Below are 20800 nucleotides of genomic sequence, written 5' to 3'. Positions count from 1 at the left end.
CTCATGAGAATGCGTCTTTCATCCGTCGCAATGACTCTGAAGATAACAATTGCCATCATGTGGCAATTTATTCGAACGACACTCTATTTCTGTTTCATACGTTCATGATCGAACACGTCCGTTCGACTTCGACTTTCGGTGAATCAATTCGACATTCTTCAATTCGAGTTTTCATTCGGCAGCCATTATGCTTCCCTTTATATATATAGTATATTTCGTCACTAGGCCGAAAGAAACTTTCCTGGTGAATATGAGTTTGCAGCCCGAGCCGAAGGCGAGGGCTGCAATCATATGAGCTTGAAAAGTTTTTTTTGTCATTCCGGCCGTGAGGCAGCGCTTCACGGACGCTCCGCTCCGCTCCGCGTCCGTGAATCTCTGCCTACGGCCGTCATAACAGAAAATACTGTTCGTCATATGGCCAAAAAAAACTTTTCTAGCTCATATGATTGCAGCCCTCGCCTTCGGCTCGGGCTGCAAACTCATATTCGCCAGAAAAGTTTCTTTCGGCCTAGTGACGAAATATACTATTAGCTCGTGGGATTATATCACTCGCCTTCAGCTCGTGATATAAACCTCCCACTCGCCAAAAAACACTTTTTTGCACTCGTTACGAAATATACTATTTAATCACAATGTGGCGGAAATTGGACTTTTAGGCACGCGGAGCGTGCAACTTTATTAGCGAATAATTTATTTAGTCGTAATGTATATCGTATTATTATTTACTTGAATGTATCTACATTCGTTTCAGTGGGTCCAGCTTTTAGTAAAACTCGGGAGAAGTTTCGGCGAGCCGGAAGGACACCTTGTACTTACCATGAAATTCTACATATGAGTATAACTTGTTTTCTTCAAAGAACGGGTGATAATTTTCAAAACATCGCTCTCCCCTGAGTGCAATCTGTGCAAGCATTCAACTGAAGTGCCAAACTTATTTCAAATATACCGCTGAAATAATTTAAAAACACACGTGTAAACCATCTAAACCGGAAATAAGAATCTCCCGCCAGATGTCACCTCAAAAAATGATCAACTCGCGTCTGTTTCATTTCCCACGCCGCGCGTCGCCAGTTCCCCCCGCTGCTGGTGATCATATTATCCACCAGCTTTTCCTCCGGCTAATGGAATATAAAAAATATCACGGCTTTTCCACTAGCTGAGACTCCCGGCCGCGTGTATAAGTTTCCAAGTTGACAGGATTTAACCATCTACGGAATTACTATCAATCATAATGGGCGGTGAAGAGGGTATTGGAGTAACGACTGGCCAGCCGAACCTCTACAAGCAAGATTTGTCCAAACTCGTGAGTATTTCCCCTCTCAAATCACATCTGCCCGGATTCTAACCCAACCCCAACGATGCTCACCATATTTAGACTCTGAAAATGTATTAAATCCCCCAAAAATGACAGAAAAAGTCCAAGGAAAACATCCCGAACTCTAAAAAAATTAATTTGGGGACTGATTTTTTCATTTTTTCGACATTTCGTCCTCTTCTGATGCAACTGTCACTCTGCCTTGAAATTAAAAGATCGTTTTTTTAGGACGTTACCAAATTGACTGCTCTGTCCCCTGAAGTGATCAGCAGACAAGCAACCATCAACATTGGTAAATAAACATTTTTTTTCAAATATCTTCGGTTAATTAACTAGGTTTCTCGCTTTCCCTAATGTATTCCGTGGATTTCTTCAGGAACAATTGGTCACGTGGCTCACGGGAAGTCGACGATAGTGAAAGCGATTTCCGGTGTCCAAACTGTGCGATTCAAGAACGAGCTTGAGAGAAATATCACAATTAAACTTGGTGAGCATATTTTCTTTTCATAAATGTCATAATAGTCATTCCGGTGACTTTATAGACTTTATAGAATTAAATCAGTCAATTCCACTCATGGGTCAGTTTTTGGGTATTATCTCGGAATTGAGGAGAGATAGTGAAGTTTGGAGATATACGACACTATAGGGAGACTCATTTCCACGAGAATTTTTGTTTACAAAAAAAACTTATCAGTTTTTGCGAATTACCTTGGAATCGAAAAGAGATTGAGGGAAAAATGAGAGCTTCAAAATGGTCTTCATGGAGTTACATGTATTTTTCATAGATTCGGACATATTTGGAAGAATCTACAGTTCATTCTTATAAGATCGGTTAATTATTTCATAAAATATATTATCAATTTTGAGCGAAATTTTGGCCTTAAAGAGAGGAATTTTCATAGGGGAAATTGAGAGCGGGAAGTTCGGAAAGTTCACTAAGGGGGGGGGGATGTTCTTTTCTGTAATATCTTTTTTTTATTCATAGCATCCAAACCTGTCGATTTTTTCTTCTTTAAAAAAAATTTACATCATATTCTGTTAGAAAAAAAGAAATTTTTACATCGTATTCAGGTCAATACAGTACCATATACTACATTCTTCATTTTTAGATAATTTACTTGATTCTTAAATGCTTAGTCCGGAGGAGGCTGAAATATCTTGAAATTGAAAGCAGATAGTAGCATTATGATGGAGAATTTTTCGAATACAGAGAGACGTACAGAAAAGGTCCTTGTGGATGAACTTCACTGAATTTTTATTATCGACCATAACTTATATACTCTATCACATCATTAGACATCATAGCCGATCAAGAATTCAAGATGTGGGGTAATATATCCCAAAATATTCATGAAATAGGCGAAACCAAGATACGTCATTTTTTGTTAACATTTAATCTGCTTCAATTGAATACCTCTGAACCCATGGAAGAGGGCGGAATTTACATGAAAACCTTTGTCGAAGCTCTCATTCACTGCAAAAGTAACAAAAATCAATTTTAGTCAACAATAGTAGACAATGTTGAACGTTCCTAGACATCTGATAATTGTCTACTCAGGATGCTGAAATTTAGACATGGGGTTTTGCACTGGATGAAATCATCTTGTTGAATAAAACGATGGAATGTGAAAACAGGATGAAAAAATGTGTATGATATTTTCCATTTAACATTCGTATTCAACAACAAAGATCAATTCATGCTAAACTCCACTTTTCCGGTTTCTCGAATATTCAAAAAATACCCGTGAAAAATAGCAATTTTTGCTCAAACTCCTTCTGCTTCAGTAATTAAATTCAGTTATGCATTTCGTTGTACGGATTCCTATCATACCCCCCCCCCTCCCCCGCCAAAATCCCATAGAACCAACAGTTTTATTCAATCTTTCAAATTAAAACACAACAACTGAATCATCTCACCTGAAAAACCTCAAAATCATGAAATTAAACAATAAACAAACCACAAAAAAAGCTACGAAGAACGAAGAGGAAACACCCAAGGCACCCTCAGCACAACCGGAGCGTCACAGCAACCCCAAATAACTTTGGAAAAAAAGTTCGACCTAAAAAATTGAAAAACCAAAATTAAACTAAAATAATAACGAAAAGGCGATGGATGAGTCCCGTGAATGACGTCGTTTTTAAATGTTTGGCATTGCAGAAGCTCGTGCGACGGAGTCAACCACCGGAGAACTGGCTGAACTACCAGGTGATACTAGTGAAATGCCAATATCAAGTGATAAACGTGCTAGAGCATCGACAGGACAGTCTCCACCACCGACAAAGCGGGTGAGACGTAGCTCGAGCGATGATAAAAACAGCGAAGACTCAGCCTTTCACGAAACAATGATTGACGATGATAATTCCTCGATCCAACCGAAAGACATTTCACTGAAAGATGAGGACCGTGAGATATACAAAAAATATGGTTTGAAGACACTGAGTATAAAACTCAACGATATATACAAAACCGGATACATTTTACCGATAACTCCCGAACTCTACGAAGTAGAAAGAATACTAGATAAAAAAATCAAGGAAGGAGAGGTTTTATACTACATAAAATGGAAGAGCTGGAGCTCGGATAACAACACCTGGGAGCCAGCGAAGAATCTGATAGATTGTCCAGAATTATTAGAGCAATTTGAGACTGACAGAACGAATCTTCTAGAAAAGTTCAAAGCAACCGAAAATTTTTACCCCGATGTGGCGGCCTTAGAGGCCCACATGAAGGAGTTAAAACGCTTGAAGAAATCTATCGACGACATAGAAGTAGAGGAGACGACTCTATACAGAAACCTTCGCACTCACTTTAAGCCCAACGCTGAGACAAATTTCAAATTGATCGAAAGGATTAAAACAGGAATAATCCATTCGATGTACTGCTCCTCGAGGAGAGATCAGTTGGATTCGTTGCAGGGATGGGAGACCGAGATCAACACCATCACCAAAGGGAAACCTGTGGTGACAGTGGAGAATTTTGTGGACTTAGAAGTGACTCCTCAAGACTTTTATTACATTGACGACTATCTCCCAGGTGCTGGTGTCACTATCCCAGATGAACCTCCCATTGGCTGTGAGTGTGAAAAATGTGATGCCAAGGCGAAATGCTGTTTTGCTCAATATGAAGGAGGATTTCCTTATACCACTGGCTGTCGTGTTCGTGTCCCTCCAGGCACACCAATCTACGAATGCAATAAACGTTGCACATGCCCACCAGATTGTAAGAACAGGGTTGTACAGCGAGGTTCTATGGTGAATTTATGCATCTTTAGGACTGCTAATGGACGAGGGTGGGGGGTTAAAACCAAGAAGTTGATTAAGAAGGGGACTTTTATCACTGCCTATGTGGGGGAAGTCATTACGAATGAGGAGGCCGAGAAAAGGGGAAAGGAGTATGATGCAGCTGGACGAACGTATCTTTTCGATCTCGATTTTAATGAGGTTGAGGAACAGTGCCCTTACACTGTCGACGCTGCCTTGTATGGGAATATATCGCATTTTATTAATCATTCTTGTGAACCTAATTCGGCGGTTTATGGGGTCTGGATTGATTGTTTAGATCCTAATTTACCCAAACTTGCACTCTTTGCTACGAAGGATATTCATAAGGATGAGGAGATCACTTTTGATTATATGTGTCAAACTTCAAAGGGATTTGAGAAAAAGAAGATGACAACCATGGGCCAATTGAATGCTTCTAGTGAGGCGAGATTGGCGGGGGATAAAGATGAAGGGGCTGGGAAATTGCCTGAGAACAAGACCAAGTGCAAATGCGGGGCTAAAGGGTGTAGGCAGTACCTGTTCTGAGATTTGAGGGATCAACGATTTTTAGGGGTCATGTCAGTCATAAGGATTCATCGAGTTGATTTGTTGATTAATTGTATTCATCGTTGATGAAGAATTGTACAATTTGGGGAAGTGGTAGAACATGATTAAGGGAGGAATTTTCAAGAGGTTTCGAAGAAAATTTCTGAAAATATTTTTTGTAAGAAATTTTTTATAACTGCGAAAATGTTCTCTTTTGGAATTCGTTGTTGTCTACATAAATTAATTATTGACCATTGACAATTTCAACTTTTCATTGAATCCATGTAATCAATTGCGACTTTTTTGTGGAAATTTCTTTATCAACAAAAGAATTTTATGAAAATTTCTCACCAAAAGTTGAATTATCTAGGAGGAAATGCCAAGAAACGTTTTTTTAGCAACTTATTGGGCTAAAACAAAAGGGTTCTGGACATTTTCTGCTAAAATTAATTTTCGAGATGAATGCATTACTGTTGAGTAAGAATTTCATGTTTTAGTCGAATGTGATTCATCTTATTGTTTAATTATCTCAGTAATAAATAATTTTGGAAGGCAATGTGTATAAAATCATTTCTGTAAAAATTTCAACAGTTATAAATTTTTTTTTACAATTTTGCTTTCTAGAATCGCGTATTTCTGATCTTAGGTAAATCAATCATGAATAAGTCATGGTTTTATCTCTAAAAAAGTATCACAGAACTTATCGATTGTCCGGAAGTTTCAATAGTGAATCGTTTCAGGAGAAAATGTCAGGAGACATTTTTGTTGAAAATTCCGTGTGCCCCGGATAATGTTTTATGAATTTTTCTTCTGAAATGAGTCGTTCTTGAGATCAATTTGCAATTACAAAGTGTTTATTTGACATTAGACGAAAACATGATTCGGCCTATTAATTGTTAAATTATTTCAATAATGAGTCCCAGATAAAATACATCGGTATCAAGGCTTCAATTTGAGTCAACACGTTCTATCATTTCGTCCTGAAATGCAATGCTAATTCTCACAATATGAATTTTTGATTAAAATTTTTAACGTTTTTTTTAATACTTTATATTATTGACGGTTAAACTCACATATTTTTACGTCATTGTCATCACGCACCTCCCATCACCATTGAATTTGTATAAAGTTGAAATATGAAATTGAATAGAAACAGGATTTGATTGCCTCATGTTTCCTGGTTTGTTCTATGAACTTTAGTCTTATCGACGCCAAATTTCGAATTGAAAGAAAAATTTAAAGATTTATTCGAAGAGAGTAATGAAATGCATAACTGCCGTTATTATTAGGTGATTTAATGTAACCAATACGTAAGGAATGAATTTGTAATAAATTTAAGGGGATAAATAAATTTCATGTTTTTTATATGTGAATGGATTCTTGATGAGGGGATTTTTTTTTGGGATAAATTTCAGGATATGCCAATGCTAAAATTTACAAGTGCGATAATGAGAAGTGCCCGAGACCCGCGTGTTATATTTCTGGAGGATCCAGCAAGGATGATTCGTTCCCGTGCCTGAGACCTGTTTGCTCGGGCAGATTTCAGCTGAAGAGACATGTGTCTTTTGTGGACTGTCCTGGACACGATATTCTTATGGCCACTATGTTGAACGGCGCTGCTGTTATGGACGCAGCATTGCTTTTAATTGGTAAACTGATTGATATTTAATGAGTTTTAAGCTCTATTACTTTTATTTACATTTATTTTGAAGAATTAGAGGAGAAACTGTGTTGTTCTTGACATGTATTTTTTAAATTTTGGGTTCGAATTTTCTCTTAGCAATTGAAAAGAAAGTGAGTTTCGTGCTTCATAATTATCTTTGATTATTCTCTCATTTGTTCAAACTATTCTTTACTGAAATAAGGAACTTAAGGCCCGACTCCATTATCTGCCAAACGTTATCTAGATTACTTTTTTTGTTCGATTTTTATCTCGAAATTTCGGAAGATCATTAATTTGGTTTGAAAAAGTAAAACAAGCAGGGGTTCGAGCCCATTCCACAGAAGGCATGTGACCGTTACTTTTTGCGTTATTAGTCCTTTTCTTTTTTTTATTTCTACCAGTTCCATTGGTAGCAAGCTTCCGAATGGATCCGTAGCAATTCCCTGTCCTTGTGACAGGTAAACAACCGTAACCACATGCTACAGGATGTCTACAGGAAGATATTCAATCTTTTAATGAAATAGATTTGTACAAAAGGTTAAATATCCTTTAGGTTGAATACCTAAAAGGTCGAAACTGCTTGGCCGATTGCGCCTATCCAAAATACGCATCTTCAATATTGTAAGAGCTATAATCACACCAAATTTCAACTTACTATTTTCATTTTTTCTCAAAATATCGTGGCGTACAAAAATGAAAAAATTTAAAAAACGAAAAAACGGGAATATCTCTGATTTTTTGTATGGGCGGGTATACATATTTTGATTGATCTAGATGGTGGCCACCGAGACAAGTATTTTGAAAAAAAAATTGAAATCCGTCCAGAAGTTCATGAGAAATTTGAAGAAATATATTTACACAAAAGGTTGAATAACTCAAGAATCGCTCGGCCAATTGCCCCCATCCACAATACCAACCTTTTATGCTATAAAAGCTTGAAGCATACAAAATTTCAACTCCCTATCTCCATTTTTTATCAAGTTATCGTGTAAACAAGATTTTTCATTAAAAAACGGAAAAACAGCAATATCTTCAAATTTTGTCCGAACGCGTACATATATTTTGATTGATCTAGATAGAAGCCATCGAGACGAGTATTTTGAAAAAAGAATTATTGAAATCGGTGGAGCAGATGTTGAGATATTGAGGAAAAACGAAATTTAAAGAAGTTGTTATATCGCAGGAACTACTGGACCGATCGGGCCGAAACTGCGTACCAAAGTGAAGCTTAATCATAGCTACCATGAGCCAAAATTTAAGACTTTTATCGACAAATTTCACTGTATTTATGTTGAATTTTCTTAAAATTGATCACCAAAAACCCAAGTTATCACACACATACATACAGACATTGACCCTAAAAACATCATTTCTTCACTTTTCATAACATTTTAGACCATTTGCCATCAAAATTAGAAAATCGAAAAATCGTTCAAATACAAGGCTTTCATTCGGAAGCAAAAAGGGATAAATAAATGGCGAAAACAGATTTAGAAAAAGATAGGAATAATAAAAAAAAGGACATTACAAAAAGCAAAAAACAAAGAATAAAAAAGGGTTGAAAAAGGGATAAATAAATGGCGAAAACAGATTTAGAAAAAGATAGGAATAATAAAAAAAAGGACATTACAAAAAGCAAAAAACAAAGAATAAAAAAGGGTTGAAAAAGGGATAAATAAATGGCGAAAACAGATTTAGAAAAAGATAGGAATAATAAAAAAAAGGACATTACAAAAAGCAAAAAACAAAGAATAAAAAAGGGTTGAAAAAGGGATAAATAAATGGCGAAAACAGATTTAGAAAAAGATAGGAATAATAAAAAAAAGGACATTACAAAAAGCAAAAAACAAAGAATAAAAAAGGGTTGAAAAAGGGATAAATAAATGGCGAAAACAGATTTAGAAAAAGATAGGAATAATAAAAAAAAGGACATTACAAAAAGCAAAAAACAAAGAATAAAAAAGGGTTGAAAAAGGGATAAATAAATGATGAAAAAAGATTTCAAAAAAGATATGAAAAATATAAAAAACAAACAGTACGACGGAAGCTATTTGACAGATCACTCATGACTGTTACTTTTTGTGTAAATTTTTTTTCTTTTATTTTAGTTTCTACCAATTCCATTGGTAGTATGCTTCCGAATGGAACTCGATCCATGTTTCTTGGAAATGAAAACTTATTGGTTGGTATTTTCGAAAATGTTATGGCCAACAATACTCAAATTTCATTACCTTTTGATATACCATAGACTCTGCCACTTTTACGTATGTACATTTTTTCTTCCACCCATTAAAATGGAGAAGCAGCTACATTTTGAAATTTAGCTGAATATTATTATATCTTGAGAGCGGAGTTACTGTTTTAAAAAATTTCAATCATGACTTTTTATGTTCAGGTAGTTGATCAGAATAAATAGGGAGTGAGAATAAGTAAATATGCGAAATACTAGTTGTTACATGGGCAGCGTGCGGCTGCGGTGGTCATAAAACCGTTACCTCATTTTCTCTATTTCTATAAAATGAAAAAAAAAATTTTTTTTTATGTGATATGATCGTTCTGAGTCAGCCTAGAGTGAAAATGAATANAGAGTGAAAATGAACAGTTAAATATAGATGCGTTGATCCTTTTCTTCTTAAGAATCTTTGATAAATTGTTCTATCTCAGTAACTATTGAATATATTGACCTAAAATTGGATATAGGAATGTTATTTGACAATCCTAACTAGTAGTCAATGTTTCAAAAGGTTTCCCTGATTTTAATCCATGTTATAGTGTTCAAGAGTGAATTCTGACCAAAAAAATACAAAAACGGCAATATCTTGAAAAGTTTCTATAGAGGGGTATACATATTTTGATTGATGCAGATAGATGAAATCAAGACGAACATTTTGAAAAAAAAAATAAAAATCGTTTGTATAGTTTTTGAGATATTGAGCAAAACAGTTTCACATAAAAAGTTGAATATCTCCGAAACTACTGGTCCGATTTTGCTCATCCAAAATACCAAACTTTGTTATCACAAGACCTGAAATCCTACCAAGTTTGAAGTTTCTATCTCGATTATTTTTCAAGTTTACAAGCAATTTCAGCGAAAAAATGAAAAAACAAGAATAAAGCCACATTGCTTGTGGTGTAATGGTGTTTTTTCGATCCATTTAGATAGGTATCATCACGACGAGTATTTTGAAAAAAAAAATCGAATCCATCGAATGGTTCAGGAGATATCGGCAAAAAACGATTTTTGAGGAATTGCTGTATCTCAGGAACCGCTCAACCGATCGAGCTGAAATTTAGCCCAGTTTCGAGTATCAATAGTACCAGATAGTAGCCAAAATTTCAAGTTCTTTGCGTNAGCAAAAAACAAAGAATAAAAAAGGGTTGAAAAAGGGATAAATAAATGATGAAAAAAGATTTCAAAAAAGATATGAAAAATATAAAAAACAAACAGTACNCCTGAAATCCTACCAAGTTTGAAGTTTCTATCTCGATTATTTTTCAAGTTTACAAGCAATTTCAGCGAAAAAATGAAAAAACAAGAATAAAGCCACATTGCTTGTGGTGTAATGGTGTTTTTTCGATCCATTTAGATAGGTATCATCACGACGAGTATTTTGAAAAAAAAAATCGAATCCATCGAATGGTTCAGGAGATATCGGCAAAAAACGATTTTTGAGGAATTGCTGTATCTCAGGAACCGCTCAACCGATCGAGCTGAAATTTAGCCCAGTTTCGAGTATCAATAGTACCAGATAGTAGCCAAAATTTCAAGTTCTTTGCGTTAACCGTTCTCGAGTTATGGGGGCAATTGGGGACATACGCACACACATGACCACAGACATACATACATACATACAGACATTTTTTAAAAACATCATTTCTTCACGTTTCATGACATTTCTAGGCATTTCCACCCAAAATTAGGAAATCGAAAAAAATTACAATTACATAGCTTCCATTCGGAAGCAAAAGGACATGGACATTACAAAACAAGATGAATATTCTTGAATAATTGAAATTAGGATCGGTTGACTCGTTATTGAGATATTTAAAAAATTAGATTTACATATAAAGTTGAATATCTCAGAAAGTAATTATCCGATTAAGCCCATTTTCAATATGAACCATTGTTACTATTTATTTTATTTATTTAAGTTACGTGCCTACGTGAGTTTACAACCGTAGAAGACACTCCCATTGCACGGGGGGTGGCCGTATACAATTTCAATAAATCTAGTTACAGAGATAAAACATAAAGCCAAATGTGGCGATCAGACAGTACATCTCTCAAATCGATTATTCGTGATTTAAATACAATTGAATTAAAATTAAAACACATGAAATGCAATGGTGGGCAGGTTCCAGATCGACTCAATTCCTAAATTCAAATTTATTTCTCCTCTTTCAATCATCCGATAGCATTCGATCCCTAAATTCCAAAGCGTCAATAATAAAGAACGCGAGACGTTTTAGTTGTTTGGGATCTTTTATGTCTAATAAAGTAGCCAACCAATCCTCTTCGTAATGATCAATGACAATCTCATTGAAATGCAAAACCCTGATGTTGTGATGGTAAGGGCATCTGAAAATAATATGGGCAAAATCCTCCTGTTCAAAGTGGCATAAATTACAATATTTCTGCGGAGTGAGCTTGAAGATTTAGCTCACTCCGCAGTGAGCTTAAGATGTTAACAAGAAACCTGCAAGAATAAATATTAGCTAACCGAATTTGCGCAATCGTACGAGTTAAACCCATTGGGCAGCGCAATAACAGGTATCTGGGTGGCTTAGTCGAGAAATTTCTGAAAAAGTTTATCTGCAATGGATTACTCTCTGAATATCTTCGGTAGTCCTGCGCTTTTAAATTGTTGTCGAGTCTTGTCAGGATTTTCTCTTTATTATTACTCCAAACATCATGGTTAAAACAGAGGCACAGAAACTCCATGTCAATTCTCGATAAAATACCTTTTAGCTTAGAGATCCAGTTGAATTCAATTTTGTTGGAAGATTTGTCAAGAAGATAAACCAGGCGACTCCAGCAAATTACCGGCAAACGATTCTCTTCCATCTCGAGCACCCTGATCACCCAGTTTATAGTGAGCTCGATTGCTCTGACCGCTAGATGCTTCAGACCTAGCTCTATTCTTAGAGCGATGCCGGGAGTATTAGCAGGGAGCAAGAGAATCTGTTTATAATAATCATTCTGAATCTTTTCTAAGTGATCAAGGTGCCCTAATCCCCAGGATACAGCGTAGAGCAAAGTAGGTGCCACCACGCTCTCAAGCAGTTTTAATTTTGTACACCATGCGTCAGATTTGGACTTTGCCAGAATGGACTTCGTCACTCCTATCGCAGACTTTGCTTTCTGAATAGCATGATTAACTGTACGTGTTCCCTTCAGACTACTCTCTATCAGAACTCCCAAATATTCGTATGAGTTAACAGTTTCTAGCAGAATTCCGTCGTAACTAAATGCCTCCTTCTCTACCTTGTGAATCCTACCACTTCCTCTAAAGGGGAGAACTTTCGTCTTAGATGTATTTACTGTTAATCCATTTTCCAAACAATATTCTTTCAAAGCGCGAAGTTTATTCTTAACGTCTTGCATACTATGGCAAATAATGGCTGTATCGTCAGCGTACGTGGGCATGAGAAGGTCTTTGTTAGCGTCGATATTGACTGCTCTGAAGCCCTTCTCTCGAAAAAATGATTCAAAATCAGATACACATAGAATAAAAAACAAGGGACTCAATATCTCCCATTGCAAGACTCCCTCAATAATCTCAAAATCCTTAGTACGATCTCCTTTCAGCTTAACGTGAGCCTCTGCTTTGTTATACACAGTTATCAGGATTCTCAGAATTTTAGAGCTCAGAACAATTCTAAAAAGCTTCTCCCACAAGAGGTTGTGAGGGACAGAATCGAAAGCGCGCTTAAAATCGACGAAGATTGCATAAATAGTATTTCCCGGTATTCTAAGTTGCATTTGTATTGACGTAATCAGCGAGAAAATTTCGTCTTCACAGCCTCTTCTTCTTCTGAAACCTGCTTGTGACTCTGGGAGAATGTTCGAAGCCTCTATCCATTTCTCGATACGCCCTGCCAAGATTTTTGTAAAAATTTTGAGAATATTATTTGTTTATGCGATACCACGATAGTTACTTGGGTCGTCTTTTGGTCCTTTTTATGTATCATTGACAAAGCAGCACAAGGCCACGAGTCCGGAACTGACCCACTCTCCCAAATTTCATTCAATAATTTTAAGGTCAAATTCAGCCCATTCTGTGGCAATGCTTTCCAGAATTCGTTAGAGATCATGTCCGAACCCGGGGCCTTGTTATTCTTAGAGGATTTTAAGACTGACGACAATTCGAGCAAAGTAAATTCCTCATCCAGGAGAAGATGTCTGGCATCAATAAAAGCAGAATTACAAATTACCCGCCGTGGATATACACGTTCATAAAATTCCTCCCACTTTTCTTTCGAAACCATATTTCTCTGAGAGAATACACTGCCCGCCTCTTTGACCGCAATCCAGAATTCCTTAATATCTCTTACTTCAGCTATTCTTCTCCTCAACTCATCATAAAACAATTTTTTCTTACATTCAATTAATTTTTTACATTGTTTTCTTTTGGTTTGAAATTCTTTGAGTAAAATATTATCTAAGGCTTTGTCATTATTTGATTTATTCCCTTTATATGATTTCCAGGCCTTATTCATACTATATTTCACCTCGAGAGTTTCTGAATCGATCCATTTTTTGTTCATATTGCCACTCGAACGTGGATTATGGTTTCCCGCCTTAAAAACAGTTGTCATTCCGACTTCTCTAGCACAAGAAATAATTGAGTCACTCAAGAGATGATTTTTATGCTCAATCCTATCAAAAGAATCCGGCCGATTATCATTGAGTAAACGCTCCAGCCTGAGCATAAATTCGACTCCACGGTCTGGTAGCCACTTCAGCATCTCTCTAGTCACGTCAGCATCAATAGCCTCAATCCCATTCGTGAAATCTGTACTATACCAAGAAAATAAAACCGGAAAGTGGTCAGATGTGAAAAGATCATCGTATACCATCAGACCACGGATGAGACTCAAGGCTGCAACGTTTACCCAGCATAAGTCAACAGTGCTGACTCCTGAGTGATTACAAAATGTGAGTTGTCCAGGACAATCCCCTGGAATTCTACCATTTACTAGAAAGATTCCATTTTCATCCATCATTCTCACTAAAGCACAACCTTCTCTCTCCACCACTTCATCTGAACATATACGTGCACTCACAAGCGCTGACTCCTCTATGAGAATCTCAGGAATGCTGTCGTTGAATCGACCAATTCTCCCGTTGAAATCGCTTCCAATTACCAATGGATCACCCCCGTAGTGCTCGATGATCGATGATATTAGCCAGCGTCACACTGAGTAGGTTAATAACTGCCTCGTAAGTCTCTGTTTTAGGATAGGGAGGGATGTATACCAGGCCAAGTGTGATAGTGGAGTTATTTGATTGTATGCGGACAAAAATCCATCAGCACGATATATAAAGGATAGACACCATGTAATCACAGCTCACAAATAAGGCGAGTCCTCCGGATCCCCTACCCTTTTCTCTCTCCTCTTCCCTCGTTGCGTGACTCCAAACGCACATGTAATTGGACTCAATCCAGTGAGGCACATGTTTGGGAACTTCTTCTAGCCAAGATTCCGAGATATCAATTACTGACGCGCTGCCCAAAAGGTCAGACGCTTCCCAAACATTGCTGATTCCATGGCAGTTCCAGTAAATAAATAAGGTCTGAGGATCATATATTGAGGTTATAAATTATTTTCTTTATGCGAGTTAAGAGTTGCCCCTACTGGAGCTACCTGAGTTACTCAAGTTTTTAGCACTGTTCAGTTGAGGATGTCTATTATTGTGCTTATTTTGATAATTGACAAATTCACCAACTCTCTGATTCCAACTATACCATTCGTTGTCGATTTGTACACTTTTATGATCAGCCTTGGCTGTGTGACCAAGGTCATTCTGTGTCTTTGCCGGTTGTCTTGCTCTCCATCTAATCTCTCTCTCCATAGCTGTACGGTCTGGGTCAATGTAGATCGGGATGTCCTTGAGACAACGGCTCTTCATTTTTAAAATCTCCTTCTTGACTTCTAAACTTTTTAGAGTTACCAGTAGGAACTTCATACCCTCTTTACCCATTTCTGAAACTTCTGAAACTTCATTTTTCACGTTCTTTATTTTGTAGTATTTAGTAAGAACCTCTTCAGCTGTTTCACAAGGGTTGTCAGAGTTAACTTTTACTCCTCTGATTATTATATTCATCTTTTTCTCTTCCTTTTCTTTGCTCTCTAGTCTGTCTGTCACTTTACTCAGCCAATCAGTCAAGTGGTCATTGGCAGGACCACTAGCCCCCTTCGTCTCCTTGTTCTCCACCACTGCTACTCTATAAGATCATTGGTCTTTTTAGTAACTTCCTTAATTTCATATACTTTCTGCTCCAGTGAACATAGTCTCCTGTCCTGCCCCGCAAACCTGGTATTGATGGAGCCTTACAAATTCAATAGCTGGTTCGAGTGATCCACTTTGGCCTCCTGCACTTGTTGTGAGAGCAATGCGAATTGGCTCATGATGGTCTTAAAGGCCGGCGTATTACACTCCACCATAGTACCTGATAACCCTTCTTCATCAACTTCAGAGGAGTCAGGATCTTTCATAAGTGACTCAGGTGTTACCTCGTGCATTTTAGCCTCCTTAGGGGATCTGTTGGGAGACTGGTAATCAGAGTCACTCTCACACGAGTCACTCAACTCTTTCCTCTTATTCTCTGAGTTTACTAAGCAGTCAACAATTGAAATTGGCGTTTTTCCACTACTTTAGACAGCCGTTCAGCATTTGTCGGTTTTCCCACTTTGTTGGAGGTTGGGGTTCTGTTGTTTACACTGGATGAATGCGTAACAGGCGCACCAGCTCCAGTCAGCTGCTTTGGCGTACTAGTTAGCCGTGCGGGTTGAATAATGGGTAGCAAAATGGCACAATTGGTCTCATTTACGCTCAGGCTGTCGTTTTTACCAACTGGAGACCTCTCGCTACAAGACCGGACATGCCCACCAAAACCGTTTTCTAGCCTCAAAACACAAAGATCAGGTCTCCTGGGTAAACATTTAGCCACTTAAGAACTTGAAAACCTACAAATTATATCTCAAAATGACTGTTATGATTCACTTCTTGTTAATATACTAAAGCATCGCCTTTTCTAAGGAATTATACACAAAAAAATACAAAAAGAAATAGCACACATCACAAACGCGTCTATCTGTCTTGCTAGCACACAGCGCCCCCAACCATTGTTATCGTCGCGACCATATGAGAATGGTCTTCGGTTTTGGTTAGAATTCTCCCCACTCCCATGGTAGGAGCTACGAACTCGGAATAGTGGGGGTAAAACCGAAGACCACTCTCATACGGTCGCGACGATACTACTAGAGACAACTTCATACCAAATTTCAAGTTGATATCTCAATTTTTGCGGATGCTAGAGTGCGAACAACGATTTTAGGTCAAAAAGAGAAAAATCGAAATATCTTGAAAACTTTCTATGAACGGGTATACATATTTTGATTGATTGCGATAGAGGGCATCAAGACGAATATTTTGAAAAAAAAAATGAAATCGGTTGGGTAGTTTTCGAGATATTTAGGAAAAAGCGTAAAGAAACAAATGGCTATTTCTCAAAAACTAATTGACGCATCCAGCTGAATTTTGGCATGAAGTTAGTCCCAAATGATTCCAATAAACTGACACAATTTCAGATTTTTTGGAATAAATTTTCCCGTTTATTTGTTAATTTTAAGAAAAAGTGACTACCGAGTGGACACTATCACACGTAGACATGGTCTCCAAACTTCGTATTTTTCCATTTCAGACCATTCTGGATCGTTTCCAAGCAAAATTAGCAAAAGTGAAAATCGAATGAATGTAAAGCTTCCATTCGGAAGCAAAAATAACTAGCGTGCGAACAAGGATTTTGAGTGAAAAATGGAAAAATTGAAATATCTCTGAAATTTAGTATAGACGGCTATACGTATTTCGATTGATTGAGATAGGAGACATCGAGGCGAGTATTTAAAAAAAAAATTGAAATCGGATGGATAGTGTTGGATTGCGGGTGTGGACACAATAAATAGTACACGGGTTTTATTATTGGAACTCTGGTTTATTGGTTACAACACGTCTCGTCTCGCGTGTCGCAGTATAGTGAACTCTCACAAGTTACAACCTGATGCACAGGAGATCCGCGCATGCGCAAGATCTAGTCTCCCTATAACGAATATATATATATATATATATATATATATATATATATATATATATATACATCATACGCAAGGGCCTAAGCCCAGTGGGACCAGGAGCTGGCGCGACCTTTCCAACACTCCCTCCCGACTGCTTCCGAGTCCTCTCACCATAACTGACCTGTGTCTCGCTTCAATTTAAATATTTTTCTTTCCTACACAGACAACAAAACAATTATTAAATATTTACATTCATTATTTTGTCAACTTGGCGTTTGTGTAGTTCAAACGCCAGAGGTTTGGTGAATACGTCAGCCAATTGATGCCTGGAACTTATCCAGTTTACTTTGATCAGATTGAGCTTGACACATTCCTTGATATGATGAGCTTTGACATCAATTATATGTCTTATTTTATTTCCCCCACTCGTCTCAGCACTATACGTTGCCGCCTTATTATCGCACCACAAGGTCATTGGCAACGTGGGTGGAAAAATCAATTTCAAGGAGTTGTACATCGACAACATCTCTTGACTCGCCTCACTCATCGCAACATACTTGACTTGACACGTAGAGAGAGTCACATAGGACTGTTTGTGAGTTCTCCAGATAATCGAATCATCAAACAGTTTAATCACATATCCACACGTGGTCAATCTGAAATCTGTAAAGCTAGCGTCTGAGTATGCCTCAATCTCACCTGTCTCACCTGTATATCTCAACCCTAATTCAGTGGTTCCTCTCAAGTACCTCAGTACTCTCTTCACCATTTTCCAATCCTTATCTATTAGACTCACCTGATGTCTGCTCAGAATATTGACAGCGTAAGAAATATCAGGTCTAGTAGTCCCTGCTAGGTACAACAAGCTACCCACTACTTCTTTATAAGGACAATTCAATTTCTCATCGGCCGTACTATAAAACTCACCATTAGTGTCCGACTCCAATTTTTCGCTCGTGGTTAGAGGCCTGTGTAGTGAGCATTGGAGTTCTTTGAGGATGTGAGTTCTCGAAACCGTATTTTGTTAGTATCTTTTTAATATATTTTTCCTGACTCATTTTTAATATACGATTCTCTCTATCTCGTCTTATTGAAATGTTCAGAAACTCTTTTGGCTCGCCCATTACTGTCATTTCAAACTCAGAATTCAGTTTAATTTTAACCTCATCTAATTTATCGTTACCGTTACTCGCCATAATTATATCATCTACGTATAATAGTAGAATTAGAAATTTTTCCTCACTACTCCAAGTAAACAGACACAGCTCAAGATCAGAGTTCACGAGGCCTACACCGAGTGCCACTTCAGTGAATTTGTCATTCCACCGTTTTGGACTTATTCGAAGTCCATAGAGAGATTTCTCTAATTTGCACACCTTGGTCTCTCTCTTCTGATCTGAGTGATGAGTCCCCTCTGGGATCTCCATGTAGATTTCTTCATCTATTTCCTCATCTATCTCAGGAATGCCGTTTTCACGTCTAATTGGCAGATGTCTAAGTTGTATTTGTTAATGATAGCAAATACGGCCCTAACCAAGTGTATTCGCGATACCGGGGTATATGTTTCTCTCAACTCGTAAACATTTCGATCTTTAAAGCCCCGTAGAACCAGTCTCGCTTTGTATCGCGTCTCACCGTTCGCTTCTATCTTGCGTTTCAATACCCACCTAGAGTCAATTATGTTAGCCTTCCGTCCATTTTGATTACTAATCAGTCGGTCTACAATTTTCCACACTTTATTTTTACTCATCGATTTAAGCTCTTCTTCTACCGCCAGTGTCCAACTGCTCTTATCTTTTCTTTGCATCGCGTCTTTATAGTTAATTGGATTTGAATTAATACTGGCAAGAAGAGCATGGTAGACCTCATCAGTAGACTCGTCCAGATTCAGTCCATTCTCACCTTGTGACAAACAAGCCAGAAATACTCCGGCTTTCAAGCTCGCATCGATTGGCAAATCTTCAAAGTTTGAATCCTGCACTGACTCACCTGCAGGTTCGCTCACCTTACATACCTTAAGACTTGGGGTTTCCTTCCTTGGCCTGCCCCTCTTTCTCTTCGTCTCTCCCTTCGATTTGGACGTTTCATTCAAATCGTTCACGTCTTTTTCAAATTCTACAAACCATTTGTCTTTGTTTGTCACTTCTTGAACTTCTGGGACGTTCTTAATCTCACCTTTCTTGTACCTATCACCATAGACCTGTTTTTCGTTAAATCTTACGTGTCTACTTTCGTAGAATTTTCCTTCTTCTGGTTTTAGTAGTATGTATCCTGTTGGAGTATATCCAACCAGAATACCTCTCGTACCTTCTGCCCTGAATTTCGGTCTTACCTTTCTCTGTACTTTTATGTACACTAGGCTTCCAAATCTCTTAATCTGATTCACATCAAAGCTATGCCCCGGCGCAAACTCTTCCAGTGGAGCTCTCATCTCATTAGATTTATGAGGAGTTCGATTGAACGTATATACAGCGACAGACAGAGCCAGATCCCACATATTCTCCGGCAATTTCGCGTCGAACATGTAGGCACGCACCTTTTTCTGGATTGTCTGGTTGTATCGTTCAGCGACTCTATTGTGTTCTGTAGTATTAGGACTCGCCAGTTGGAGTTCTGCGCTCAACTTTTTCAATATCTCAACTGTATGTCCTCCTGTAAATTCCGTACCTTGAATTGACCTAAGGTAGCACACCTTCGCGTCGTAACCCAACAGATTTCTGCCACTTCTAACAAACATTTCAAGACAGTCACCCGTTTCACTTTTCGCCTTCATCGGGTATGCCATCGCAAATCTCGATTTATCGTCAATGAACGCAAATATATACCTGTATCCCTTCGGATATGAACTCGGGGATATTGGCCCCATTACGTTAGAGTGTATTATCTGCAAGGGCTCTGTCGCTAGATTTCTCACCTTAGGAAATGGCAGTCTGTTAAATTTAGAAGCTAAACACACTTCACACTGCATTAATGACTCATCGAAATTCACGCCTTTTAGTTCTTTATTGTCCGGGAATTTTGATTGTAAAGCTTTGAGATATGCTATCGATGCATGATCGAATCTAGCATGCCATAGCATGGCTTGACTATTACCCTGAATTTTATTTTTCTCAACTCCAAACAGATCAAAAACCTCACCGCTCTCATCTATTTGTGCCTTGCCTACCTTATCAATCTTTCTATCCCAAATTGAATAATCAAAATTGGATTGTTCGAATTGATTTTGAATCGGTTTTGGGGTTTCTTTACTATCCGGTTTGTCATCTCGCCCGACTTCGGATTGCTCATTATTTCTCACCTCTGTAAACCCTTCTTCAACCCGTTCGTTACTCTCAGTTGGAGTTTCCATTGCCGAAAGCTCATTCTGTTTGGCTATGACACTTCGCGTCATGTGTTTTCTCACCTCTATTTCACCACCTACCATATTGACTATAACTCGTCTAGTTGTACTTTTCTGTAGTTTTCTATTGAATGGACTGAACTTGTTTACTTCCAAATCTACTATCTAATATGGTTTTCTATACACGCCTGAGATAAATGACATTTGATTCTGGATTGAAGATATCTATTTCCTGGTCATCTAGATATATCGCACGACCCATCTCTGCGAATCGTCTTAGAGACCGTAAGTTAGCCTGAAGGGCCTCAGCAAATATTACCTCATCTACTTCAAGTTTCTCACCATTTAACAATTCGATTTCTACCTGACCTACTCC

General features: G+C 37.8%; 1 protein-coding gene across 1 annotated transcript in view; it reads left to right on the top strand.

The window, feature by feature from the left end:
* Positions 1-1031: 1031 nt before the first annotated feature.
* LOC107042153 (histone-lysine N-methyltransferase Su(var)3-9) overlaps positions 1032-20800 on the top strand; it is a 147871-nt gene continuing 128102 nt past the window's right edge. The window contains 5 exon segments of the mRNA XM_029126404.1: positions 1032-1303; positions 1544-1607; positions 1692-1802; positions 3474-5102; positions 6538-6771. Coding sequence (XP_028982237.1) covers positions 1232-1303; positions 1544-1607; positions 1692-1802; positions 3474-5102; positions 6538-6771 — 2110 coding nt within the window. The 5' untranslated portion in view covers positions 1032-1231.

The sequence above is a fragment of the Diachasma alloeum genome, unplaced genomic scaffold (assembly GCF_001412515.2).
Source record: "Diachasma alloeum isolate Michigan unplaced genomic scaffold, Dall2.0 Dall_scaffold_00425, whole genome shotgun sequence".
Lineage (NCBI taxonomy): Eukaryota > Metazoa > Arthropoda > Insecta > Hymenoptera > Braconidae > Diachasma > Diachasma alloeum.
Note: the sequence above shows the minus strand (reverse complement) of the source record. Positions and strands in the feature narration are given on the sequence as shown.